General features: G+C 38.5%; 5 protein-coding genes across 20 annotated transcripts in view; 4 read left to right on the top strand and 1 right to left on the bottom strand.

Annotated features, from left to right (window-relative positions):
• The first annotated feature begins 52 nt into the window (after positions 1-52).
• On the top strand, positions 53-4,881 carry LOC149268443 (salivary endonuclease). Of its 2 annotated transcripts, XR_016270304.1 has the most exons (5): positions 53-668; positions 728-1,117; positions 1,274-1,882; positions 4,676-4,764; positions 4,831-4,881. XR_016270304.1 is itself a non-coding variant. In XM_089470319.1 (4 exons), the coding sequence occupies exons 1-3, from the start codon at positions 623-625 to the stop codon at positions 1,879-1,881; spliced, it is 1,044 nt and encodes a 347-aa protein (XP_089326445.1). In that variant the 5' UTR covers positions 53-622; the 3' UTR covers position 1,882; positions 1,980-2,271. The 2 variants fall into 2 exon arrangements, 1 of the variants encoding a protein (XP_089326445.1); XM_089470319.1 differs by lacking the exons at positions 4,676-4,764; positions 4,831-4,881 and adding an exon at positions 1,980-2,271.
• On the top strand, positions 2,931-5,047 carry LOC108614810 (odorant receptor 46a). The gene is made up of 4 exons (XM_018009032.2): positions 2,931-3,256; positions 3,321-3,911; positions 4,676-4,764; positions 4,831-5,047. The coding sequence occupies exons 1-4, from the start codon at positions 2,999-3,001 to the stop codon at positions 5,045-5,047; spliced, it is 1,155 nt and encodes a 384-aa protein (XP_017864521.2). The 5' UTR covers positions 2,931-2,998.
• Positions 5,048-5,077: 30 nt separating this feature from the next.
• On the top strand, positions 5,078-6,530 carry Or46a (Odorant receptor 46a). Its single transcript, XM_089470318.1, has 2 exons — positions 5,078-6,265; positions 6,324-6,530. Exons 1-2 carry the CDS (start codon positions 5,078-5,080, stop codon positions 6,375-6,377), a joined length of 1,242 nt encoding a protein of 413 aa, XP_089326444.1. The 3' UTR covers positions 6,378-6,530.
• A 26-nt stretch (positions 6,531-6,556) lies between these two features.
• On the top strand, positions 6,557-11,797 carry LOC108616163 (uncharacterized). The gene is made up of 11 exons (XM_018011152.2): positions 6,557-7,411; positions 7,496-7,654; positions 7,713-7,974; positions 8,050-8,202; positions 8,268-8,411; positions 8,475-8,610; positions 8,686-8,847; positions 8,909-9,202; positions 9,265-9,445; positions 9,500-9,732; positions 10,632-11,797. The coding sequence occupies exons 1-11, from the start codon at positions 6,652-6,654 to the stop codon at positions 11,196-11,198; spliced, it is 3,051 nt and encodes a 1,016-aa protein (XP_017866641.2). The 5' UTR covers positions 6,557-6,651; the 3' UTR covers positions 11,199-11,797.
• The window catches only part of KCNQ (KCNQ potassium channel), a 63,425-nt gene continuing 62,368 nt past the window's right edge, over positions 11,263-12,319 (bottom strand). For all 15 annotated transcript variants that reach the window (XM_089470287.1, XM_089470290.1, XM_089470285.1 and 12 more), the window contains one exon: positions 11,263-12,306. In XM_089470287.1, the coding sequence (XP_089326413.1) occupies positions 12,220-12,306 (87 nt within the window). In that variant the 3' untranslated portion in view covers positions 11,263-12,219. The remainder of the gene's footprint in view (positions 12,307-12,319) is intronic.

Genomic DNA, 12,319 nt, shown 5'->3' with positions numbered 1-12,319 from the left:
ACAACCAAACAAGATCTATTGTTTTAACTAATTTTATCCATTGTATGTGATAAAAAGCAATAAAGAGTTATCCAAGAGTGGACTGTCAAAAAAAAAAAAACCCCCGAAAATTTTTAATGATCTAATTGAATTTGTATTTTTACTGTCAATAATGCGAAATTAATATATTTTCTTTATATAGTATATATTCCAATTGTTAACTCAAATGGTTATGGTTGGATTAACGGTACAAATATGGTTTGGATATCAAGTTTTTACAGCTGATAGTTGTTCAGAAAACTAGGAATACTAGGAATGGGACCTTATACGAGATAGAGCTACTAACGACACTAATATAATACTGATAACTATAATACATGATAGAGTATCCAAACAAACTCAACATTTTATCATCGAATGCGCATTGAATTCCGTATTTCTTCGGATCTTTTCTAGGTTCGATCAAAAAAAGCTAGGAGAGCTGCTAAGCTCAATGCTAACAGAGATGTTATCGATTTAATATCAGCTTTATAGTACTCTGGTAACCCTTTTGGCATGGGGAAGTACTCGAAATTTAAGTTTTTAGTGCTGTGACAAAATTAGATTAAAATTGCTTTTAGATGTGTTAACAAAATTTTTAGACATGAAATATTTGGCAGGAATATTAATATTACTATTTGCTGTGATGGGTAAATCAAAGCTATATAGATGATGTTAACTAGAAGTTTAAAATATATAATTAAAACAGACGTTCAGACCGATTGCCAAATAAGCAAAGAAATGGTGGAGAATACCAATCGCATATTCACTTATCGTGATGAAAGAGGAGCCCTCCAACTGTTGCGCGCAGAGCCGGTGCCCAGTGGACTGAAGCTTTATATGGTGTGCAATGAGAAGGATGTAGTGGAGACCGAATGCCAGGATAATGGCCGCTTTACGGTGGCCTTGCCCATGAGCTGCAACTCGCCCATGAAAACGAGCGTAATGCGAGAAGGACGCAACTCTGACTGTCCTCAAACATTGTACATTGTGGGCTATATGTTGGAGGGACAACAACTGGAGCTCTATCGCGCCTGCTACGATGGGCAGAATGGACGTGCTCTGTACTCCCAGAGCGATGTCTACTTTAAGAGCTACTGTAAGGCATTAGCTAAATTGTTTTAGACTAAGATAAACTCTATAAGTAGAGCAGTAGTAGAGTAGTTGATATAGAATATGTAGGGCATAGTTAGAGTAGAGTATAGCATACGGTATGTAGAGTATGTGTATGTGATCTACATATCTATATTATTAGTTGCCAAACGACCCTGGGTGGACTTCGATACGGATCAGATAGTTAAGCCCCTTGAGGCCGCTGCCTATATGAAGCATCGGATGTACGACGAATTTCAACTTGTATTTGGCAAGAATCAACGGTATTTGCCCAGCGCCAGAGATTTGGTCATCAATCGCGGCCATTTGGTGCCCTCGGCCGATTTTCTCTTTTGTGATCAGATGGCCAGCACCTTTCGCTACATCAATGTGGTGCCGCAGTTCAAGAGCATCAACGATGGCAATTGGGAAAAAATTGAGCGTTGGCTACGCGGTCAGGTGACCGCCCAGCAGCCATTTCGTATTCGGACTGGCGGCATCGATATCCTCAGGCTGCAGGACGAGAATGGCAACGAGCGCAGCGCCTGCTTGGCCGACTCCAAGCTGCCAGTGCCCAAGTGGATCTATAAGGTGGTGCGAGATATTCAGGGCAATGGACTCTATGTCTTTCTCTCCTATAACAACATATTCGAGCGACAGCGTCCATTACTTCTATCCACCTGTCAATCTGTCGCATGTCCTATCAATCTGCCTGACGATCCAAATGCTGGTTTCATCTATTGCTGCAATCCAACGAATTTCCCCTACTGAGGTGAGTTCAATTTTCATTTATTTATTATTATACTCTTAAACATAATTTTCTTACCAAATTCCACCTCTTAAATTTCTGCAACATTTATTTTTCTTAGACTCACAGCTATGCTTTAAACTTCATTTAAAATTTACGATTCAAATCGCTTAAGCCTTATTAGAGCCCATTGGAAATGGGTTTGTAAATTATTTAGTATATTTACTTAACGGTCCTGAGCTTATTAGACAACAGTAAACGATTAGCGAGCAAGCACTGCTCAAAAAAGTAGACATGAAAATGGCCTACAAATAAATACAAAATATGTATATTATAAGTTTAAAAATAATATTATTAAGAGATGAAACGCAAGTAAAAGCTTGTTTTTTATAATGTACAAATTAAAAAAAAAATACATGAATATAAATTATTAATTAAAAAATACAAATATTTTATTCAAAAAAGTATTTTTTTAAATGATTTAAACTATTTGAAAATTAATAATATAAATAAAATATACAAAAATAATATCAATAGATTGGTTAAAATAAAACTGGATTAATAATTAATAATTTTAAATTTTGAAATTAAACAGCATGACAACAAAAATTATAATATAAAAAACTTAACATAATACGTTTGAATAAAAAATAAATAAATAAACAAATTAAGTAATAGCTTGCTTGAAAAAAAAAAAAAATATTTTTAAAAATTTATACGCTTTAAAAAAAATTTTAATAAAAAAATTGTAAATTAAAAAATAATTATAAATATATATAAAATGCAAGAGAGAATATATAATTCTATAGAAAATCATCATAATTATATTTATATATTTCTTCTATAAAAACTATATTCTGATACGATGATAGTTAAATAAATATTTCTGTGATAAATATTATTTTCTTAAATATTAATTAATTCAATTTTTTTTAATATTAAAAATACATATTTTATTTAATCAATATTTGATTTTTTTTTTAATATCTGCTTTCTATTACTACAGTTACGCAATTAAATCACTAAATGTTTGCCACCAATTAGCAGCCATTAATGCGTTTTTAATTGTTTATCAAATGCCTTTATAAGGCTCAGCCCATCTCGGGCGCTGCAATAGTTGTTGAATAAGTGTTCCATAAAATGCAGTTAAATTTCGATAGTTCAGTAAACTCGTTCTATTCGGTGCAGAAGCGTATTATGCAATGTTATTCGCTGTATCCGCAGCAGCTACCCTGGAAACGCTGGCTGCATAACGTAAATTTCATTATAATTTTTGGTTTCTTTTTAATGATGCTCAATCTGCTGTTGCTGATGTATATTGTGATAAATATTGGCGACATGAATGAGGTGATCAAAGGTTTCTTTCTGCTGGCCACCTGCTCTGCCTGCTCACTGAAGGTGAAGTGCTCTACTATATACACATTAGATATTATTCTAATACCCTGTAAAAAACAAATCGTAGATATTGTCGCTTAAGTTCAATATTCTAGACCTGGAACGACTCTTTGCTCATATGCATGATGCAGAATTTAAGCCCCTCAGCCTCGAGGAGCAACGCATCTTTCTCAACGCCCGTCAGCTCAGTCACACGACGCGCAATTCCTATGGCGCCGTCTCGGTCTGCGCTCTGACAACCTTGCTCCTAACTCAATGTATCATCGATAATACCCAACTGCCTTTGGACACCTATGATCCCTTTCAAGGGGAGCGCGGCTCGTTTGGCTTCTGCTTTATGTATGTTAATCATTGTTGCGCTCTGTCCTCGGCCTGCTTCATAAACATCGCCTTCGATTCGCTGTGCTGCTCCATATTCATATTTATCCGATGCCAATTGGATATCTTTGCCTTGCGTCTGCAATCGATTGGAAAGAGTCTCAACTCAGAGGTGGCAACCGATGCTGAAATGTTGCAGCAGCTGAAGCACTGCATTCATTATCACAAGAGAATCATTGAGCTAACTTCCGATATCGAGGCCATTGTCTATAAGCCCATTTCGGTTCAGATATTTTGCTCTGTGCTGGTCTTGACTGCCAATTTCTATTCCATGTCACAGGTGAGTTAAGAGAGGGCGAAACATGAAAAAATATACAAATTAAATATTCTGAAGTTTTTTTGAGGGAACTTTTACAATGCGAAACTTTTTGTTTTTATATTTTTGTGGTTCTTAAAATTATAAAAATTGTATGCATTTTTCTTTTTATATTTATAAAAAGACAGTTGTTTTTACTTTTTTAGATTTTTATTTTTATATTTTTTTTTTTTATATCACAGACTTAAGGTTATTGACAACATATAAAATTAGTAAAATCTAAATAAAAAAATAATAATATTAATACAAAATTAATAGAGTTATTATGAATAAAAATATTTAAAAAATAAAATAAAAAATGCCTTTTTAAAAAATATATTGATAATAAATAAATAAAATAAATACAAAATAAGTAGAGTTATTATGAATAAAAATATTTAAAAAATAAAATAAAAAATTCATATATTTAAAAAATATAATATTATTAATTTTATACATATTACTAAAATTATAAAAAAAAAAAAAAAAAAATAGCCATGAAATTTTACAAGAAATTACTGGAATACATGATTAATCATTGATTTGTATTTATTTTTCAATAATTTTTAAGCACGTTTTGTTATGCTTAATATATAATATAAAATAAATAATAAATATATAATATTAAAAATATTGCTATTTAATAGTAAGACTAAGTATAAATTTCTAAGCTTCTTATATTTTAGATTTTTATTTTGTATTTTTTTTTTTTTTTTAATTTAAATTTGATTATTTTATAACACAAACAGTCAACTGGCGAGACGCTATTGCTACTCAAGATGTTCATCTATCAGAGCTGCATGCTCTTACAGATCTTTATAATCTGCTACTTTGCGGGGTAAGTTAATTAGCTATTATACCAACTACAGATATCAACATATTTTATATATCTTTTACGATTTAGTGAGATTACCGAGCGCAGTTATGGCCTGCCCCACGACCTGTACAAATCCAATTGGGTTGGCGCTCATCGCACGAACCAGCGGCTGCTGCTGATGCTGATGCTGCGTCTGGACTTGCCCCTGCGAATCAAAACATTGAATAGCAGTCACTCCTTCGACCTGATGCTCTTTAGTTCGGTAAGCACTACGATTTGTTTCAGTGTATATTATGGCATATAATGAGCGGCTCATTAAAGCTCATTAGCTGAAATGTCCTTGACTCGGCGAGCCTTTATAAAGGGCCTGCAGCCGGAATTATGGCCAAAGTTCTTCATTATAGCCTGCAAAGTAATGTCGGAACATCATGAAATCACGTCCATTTTTTATAAATATCAAGTATGGTATTTCAATTTTCTGGGCGTGTGGCAAGTGCCGAGGCATGCCACACGCTGCCAGCGCTGGTTGCATCAACTGCGCTTTTGCCTCATCCTCGGCATTGTGGCCATCATGTTGCTCTTCTTTGCGATACGTGTGCTGGCCAACATCGACCAATTGAATGTCATTCTGGAAGTATTCTTCATGTTTGCCACCGAGGTGTCGTGCATGTCCAAGCTGCTGAGCATTAAGCTGAGGAATCGTCAACATGCCCGGCTCATTGAGGCAATGCATTCGTCGTGCTTTCGCCCTGGCTCCAAGAAGGAGGCGTTGATATTTCGCAACGGAGCAGAGCGTTCCATCAAATGGCGCAATTTCTATGCCTACACATCGCTGTTGGCCGCCAGCCTGATCCTGGTCATGCAGTGGTTCGTCGACAACAATGCCCTGCCCCTGTCCATGTACGAGCCGTGCAATCTGCTCAGCTCCGGCTGCTACTATGGCCTCTATTTCTATCAGGTGATGTCGCTGATGCCCACCTGCTGGCTGAACATTGCCTTTGATTCGATCGCTTCTTCGTTGCTCTACTTTCTGGAGACGCAACTGGCCATGTTGGCCTCCCATCTGGAGAACTTGGGCACGGCCGTAACAGATGAGGATAATCTGAGAATTGCTCGGGAATTGCGCAATTGTTGCATTCACTATGCTCGCATTTTTCAGCTAAAGGATCTCATCGATGGCTTCATTAAGGTGCCTGGCTCGGTGCAGATGCTCTGCTCCGTTTTAGTGCTCGTCTCCAATTTCTATGCCATTTCGATTAGGACGAAGGAAACTGCTTTTATGATCATGATGGCATCGTATCAATTTGTTATGTTGCTGCAAATCTTCATAATTTGCTATTCGGCCGATGAGATGAGCTATCAGAGTGCAATGCTATCCCATTCACTATATAGCTCCGATTGGACCTCTTGGAACAAGAGTAATCGGAAATTGGCTTTGCTAATGATGTTGCGTTTTAGTGAGCCGCTGCATATGCATACATTGAATCACTCTCAGTGCTTCAATTCTACTACTTTTTCATCCGTACGAGTAGTCGAACTTATAAATAACTATATTACATACATTTATTTTCTCTTTGCAGATTGTGAATTGCTCCTACAGCTATTTCGCTTTGCTCAAGCGTGTGAACAGTTGAATTTGCCGCCAATCTTTGAATTTTAAACGCTTATCGATAAACGATAAGTTGACGCTACTATTGATATTCATTGCTACTTTAGTTTTTAAGTTCATTTTTAGCACGTTTTTGTAGCAGCACAATAAATGCACTAAAATATGCAGTTTTACTCAATTTGGATACGATAGTTCCGATAGTTTGGCAATCGTTTTGCAGCACTAAGCATTTTCATATCGTTGAGCTGACGCTCGTTTTTAGAGTTTCGCGTGTGGATTGCTATGTGTGAAAAGTTAAAATGTCGGAAAATCCGAAACTAAACAACGAAAATGGGCCTAGCTGCCTGCATTGCAGTGTGCACAGTTCAAAGCAGAAATATCAAGAAATTTTCGATGAAGTGGGCATCGAGATAGAGCTCGCTGATCTTTTGGCAAAGTACTTCCAAATCGTTGTCAAACCCGATGCTCACAAATCGCAATTGCTGTGCCAAGAATGTGTAAATACGCTAATACGCTTCTTTGACATAGACGAGCTACAGCGGCAGCAGGATGCCGCCAATGCAGCCAAAAAGGCTGCCAAGTCGCTGGATGATCTACCTAGTACTGCTAAGAAGGTAGAGAAATCCGCTAAAAAGGCGACGCCGACGTCACCAAAGACAAAGAGCGTCGCGTCTCCAGTCAAAAATTTGCCAAAGCCCGATGCAATTGCTACCACTGCCGTGGCTACAACTGCAGCAAAAGCTTCTAATAAAGCCTTAACAGTTCTGCCCAAACGATTGCCCGATAAGGCCAAGGAGGTAGTTCCACGAAATGCCACAGCCAAGGCGAAAAATCATGGCGCGGCAGATCAGGAGCAAATCAGCGCGCTCATACGTGACATTCTGGATGATGAGGAGCCGCCGGCCGATGATAAATTTGCCGATGCAGCAGCCACAGTGCGGCAGCTAGAAAAGCAAACTGACAAAAAGCAGATACAGCAGGAGACAGTGGAAGAGCAGCTGGGACAGCTGGAGGAAGAGGATAACAATGATGAGCTGGAGTTTCTGCTAGAGCAAGATGGTGAGTCGAGGAATGCCCAGGCTTCACTCATGTATATATATATAACTATCCATATTCATATTAATTAATCCTCTTCCCTTGCAGATAACTCCTCCGATGCGGACGTGCGTCATTTCAAAGTAGAGCGTAAGGTCAAACGTACCGCTTCACAATCCTTGTCCCAATCGCAGTCACAAAATGAAAGTCAAAGCGAGGATGAATCATTTAAAGTGGAGCCTTTTAATTTTGTACTCATTAAAGAATGTAAGCACTCTAAAGCCGTATAAAGAAACCGTCTAATAAGTCAACTTTCCATTCCCAGCTGACAACATTGGCGATCTGCATGAATATCTATCGACCGTGGTCAAGACCTGCTTTGAGACTTTGCAGTTCAATTGGGCCACTGTTTGCCGTCATTGTTCGCTGAAATGCAGCAAATATGAAACTCTGCTCAGCCACATGCTGAAATGCCATCAGCTGGCCGATGAGCGCTACAGTTGTCCCATTGAAGGCTGCACGGCGGAGCTACAAGGACGCAAATATTTGGCCATGCATCTGGTGGTGCTACACGCACCTGTGGCAGAGTAAGCAAATAGCTTGAAAATGCAAAATTTAATACATTTATTGATTGATTCTCTCTCTCTCTCTCTCTCTTTTAGAATACCCATCTATGGCAAGTGTCCCGAGTGTAATATGACCTTCTCCAATATATTGCAATATAATAAACACTCTTGCGCACACGTCATTAAAAAGCGTCGCGGCATGCGCTTATACTGTGAGATGTGTGGCCTGGAGTTTCCCTCGTGGAAGCGGTACGTATCCTACGTATGTCCTCTTACTCTTTAGTCTTTGCTAAATAATTTTGCTTGCCTTGCAGCTTTAATTTCCACAATCAATTTCACTTGGAGCGTCACAGGCCGCGCGCTTGTTTCGTTTGCGATTTTGCAGACAACAACATTGATGAGCTCTTCCGTCATTTGTATTATGCGCACGAGCCGGAGGGCACACTCTTTTGTGATCTGTAAGGCTTGGACTACATTTGACTTTATTGCTTGCTTATATATGTATATGTTTGTTGTTTCAGCTGTGATCGCAACTTTCGTGACGCTGCCGTCTTTATGGAGCACAACAAATCGCATGCGAATGTCAGCAGCACCACCTACAGCTGCTCGGAGTGCAGCGCCAACTTTGAGACACGCGGTCGTCTCAACGGTCATCTGGTGGGTGCAACAGCTATAGGCTGTAATTATTAATTATTAATTATTACTAATTTGATTTCAATTTTCTGCCTTTAGCGCTCCGTTCATGGCAGCGTCATCAGCTGCGAGTTGTGCAGCCGCGAGTTTGCCACAGAGGCGACCTACAATCTGCATATGAAGACACATTTGATCATCGAGCGTCAGGTGCACGTGTGCAGCGGCTGTGGACTGCTCAGCGATAGTAAAGCGAAGCTGCAGGTAAGCTCAGCTATAAATATCTATTGCAACAGCTAATCATGTATATTGAATTGCTTGACAGGCTCATGTGGAGGCGGAGGACTCGGCCTGCTTTGGCTTGGAGACCTATGCGGAACTTTTACGCAATGCTTACGTCTGTGAATATTGCTCGGAATACTTCAAGCAGAAGAGCGATTTGCGTGCCCATCGCGACTCGGGCGTGCATAAGGACGGATTCTTCATATGCCATCCGTGTGACAAGGCCTTTGCCGACATGAAACTCTATCGTCATCATTTGCGCAACTTTCAGCAGCAGCGCTCAGATGTATCGCATCGCAAGCTAGAGATATGTCTCTACTATATGTGCGATTATGAGGTGGGACCTGCGAGTATTTCATATTGACATTATTTATGACTATTTAATGCACATTACTGCAGGATTGCGCTGAGGCCTACATTAACTGGAACTCGCTGTACACACACAAGCGACGTTCGCACGATGCCATTGCGAGAAATGAGCCGCTGATCAAGGAAAACGAATGGATCTGCCAGTTCTGCCAGAAGCAATATCGTTCCAAAATGTCGCTATCGGTGCATGTGGCGCGTAGTCATAATAATAGTATGTGCTCGCTATTCCAATTGAAGCCTTTGCTAATTTATTGATCATTTTTAGATAATGTTGTATGCCCCCTATGCAAGGCCTCCTATAAGGATAACGATGCCCTGACTAAACATCACGCCTATTGGCATGAGCCCATGGAATGCAGTTTGTGCTTGAAAGTGGTTAAAAATCGTCGCAATTACGATACACACATGAATGTGGTGCATTCGAATAACAAACGCTACTCGTGCAGCGTCTGCCAGAAGGGCTTCTATCATAAAAGCGAAATGGAGGCGCATCAGCGGGTGAGTTTGAATTGAATTGAATTTTATGGACTTTGATTTATCTATAATCTAAGAATATACAGTAGAAACCCGATAATTCGAAGTGGCAAGGCACAGAAATTCAAATTATCCAGAATTATTGAGAACGAATGTCATTCAAGGGAATCGAATTTTTTTTTTTTTCGGTTTATCGCGATTTTCGATTTAGCGGGGTACGAATTATCGAGATTCGACTGTATATGAAATTAGAGGGAATTTTATTGGCAATTTAAGGCATGCTTGACAAATGTATTTATTTGGTTAGCGATGATTTTTTGTCTATATGCCCTGGTTCTGCTGCTTAGATGATAAAGCCAAGAGATTATATCAGATGTTAACTTTGATAAATTTATAATAATTATAGCTGTATTATAAAGTTCAATATTGTTAACTTCTTGTTCAGCCTCTTTAAGACAGGCTTCTCGGTAGGTCTTTAGAATGAGAAAGGGCATAATGCGGCTCGTTTTTTGTACTACTTTTTCAACTGCATATTTCACTTTCCTTAGTGTCCAAAAGGACTTCTCAATTGCTTCGCTAATGTTAGGGAGTTCTGGTTATGGACTCAATGCAGAATCATGGAATGCAGTTATAATGTCCAAATACATAAAATCAACTAAATTAAATGCAGCAGTCGGGAATAGAGGGCAAGGATAGTCACCTTTTAATGGAGCAGCAGAAGGTAGCGACCAAAGCACACCATAATTTTCAAGGAGCTGCAGAAGTTAGAGTCCAAAACAAATAAAAATAATAATGGAGCAGCTGACAGGAGAGCCAGAATGCAGTCAATATTTAATGGAGTTCCGAAATGGAGTTCCATGAAGGGAAGCCCCTCATCGAACACTTACCAGACTATTAACCGCCACGCCTATTCCCATCCGCAGCTGCATAACCAATCGTATAGCTGCGACCAGTGCAGCTTCGTCACGCGGAACAAGAAGTCGCTGTCGGTGCATGTGCTGGGCCAGCACTTCAAGCGGTTCGCCTTCGAGTGCAAGGCGTGCAACAAGCGGTTCGGACGTCGCCAGGGCCTCTCGAATCACATGCAGCGTGTGCATGGTTCACGCTATACGTGTCACGACTTCTTCGATAGTGGATGCAGCAAATCTTTCAGCTCGACGACGCAATTGAAATTGCATGTGCGTAAAGCGCACAATGGCAGCATTTACGTAGAAGATGACACTGTGAAAGGCGATGAACTAGATGATCTGGAGGAGCAGGAGCAGGAGCAGGAACAAGAGCAGGAACAAGAGGAGGAGCAGGAGCAGGATCAGCAGGATGAGCAGAAGGAAGTAAACAGCGACGGTCCGTCCTCATCGAAGAAACGCTGCATACGCATCAACGCGAATACGCAAATCGAGTTTATTGGAAACTCATTGGAGAATAAGGAAACGGAGATGTTTGAGGAGCTGCACGAGCCCAAGCCGAATAAGAGGCAGAGGCAAAAATAATAGAAGACTACATCAGTAATAGCATAAGAATCAGTACACAATGCGATATGATTTGATTGTTTGCTTTGTTTTTTTTTTTTTTTTTTTTTTTTTTTCTTTATTCTTTTATTATTATTCGCTAAAGCAGTTGTTAAACTTTTGATTTATCAATTGATTTAAGTTGTGTCGTTTCTTAATTTTGAACACAAATTATGTCAGTAAAATGGACACATACACATGCACGTGTATGCAATATTGTAATATTAGATAACTAGCTTTGTATTTTCGATTCTTCAATCACGAATCTCTTTTTCCATTCATTCGCACGCATTTCATTCACGATCTGTCGCTACTCTCCACTATTATTTACATGCCTGATTTCTTCACTTCTTATTTCATATCATTTTTCAGGCATACTTTCGGTTTTTCATTGGGTCTCTCAGATATATGTATATCTAATTTTCTCTTTTTCTTCTTTTTCGCTGGCATCTCTCATCTCATTTTGAACACTTTTATCGCAGTAAGCTAGAGTTTATTGAAAATGTTTTGGTATGTAGCCGCATTTCTATACCCTACACAGCTCAAGCTCATAATAAATTCTACAAACTTCTAAAAACTAATTAAGAAAAAAAAAAAAAAAAAGAACAAACAAGAAACTGATGTGTGGCTAAAATGTCATTTTACAGGGTATCTGCGAGTCTTGTTATATTTATATATATATATCATATTATGTATGTACATTTACGGCAGCAAATTTGATTTATTAAAGCGTTTTGCAGTTTTGGTCATTACAACTTTTTTCTTCTTTATCGAATAAATAAAATCAAATTAAATTTGTGTGTGAATGTAAATGTTTTTTTTTTTTTGTTTTTGTTTTTTGTTTTTCTTTTGATTCCATTTATGATACTCTAGAAGTTGGTACAGCGCCGCTGCCCTTTGGAGCAGCAGACGATCTTAACAATAAGCATTTATTATATATATATATAGGGTTTATATATATATATAGATATTACATATCGACTAATTTCAATTGCATTTTTAACTAGCCAGAATCTGGCGGAAGCAAATTTGATTTATTAAGCGTTGTAGTTTGGTCATTTAAACTTTGTAGATTAAGTGCTGAGCTTACCTGGAAGAGGGAG

Source organism: Drosophila arizonae, chromosome 5, assembly GCF_054131065.1.
Source record: "Drosophila arizonae isolate 15081-1271.41 chromosome 5, UAZ_ARI_1.0, whole genome shotgun sequence".
Classification (NCBI taxonomy): domain Eukaryota; kingdom Metazoa; phylum Arthropoda; class Insecta; order Diptera; family Drosophilidae; genus Drosophila; species Drosophila arizonae.
The sequence above is the reverse complement of the archived record's forward strand: the minus strand, read 5'-3'. Positions and strand labels throughout refer to the sequence as shown.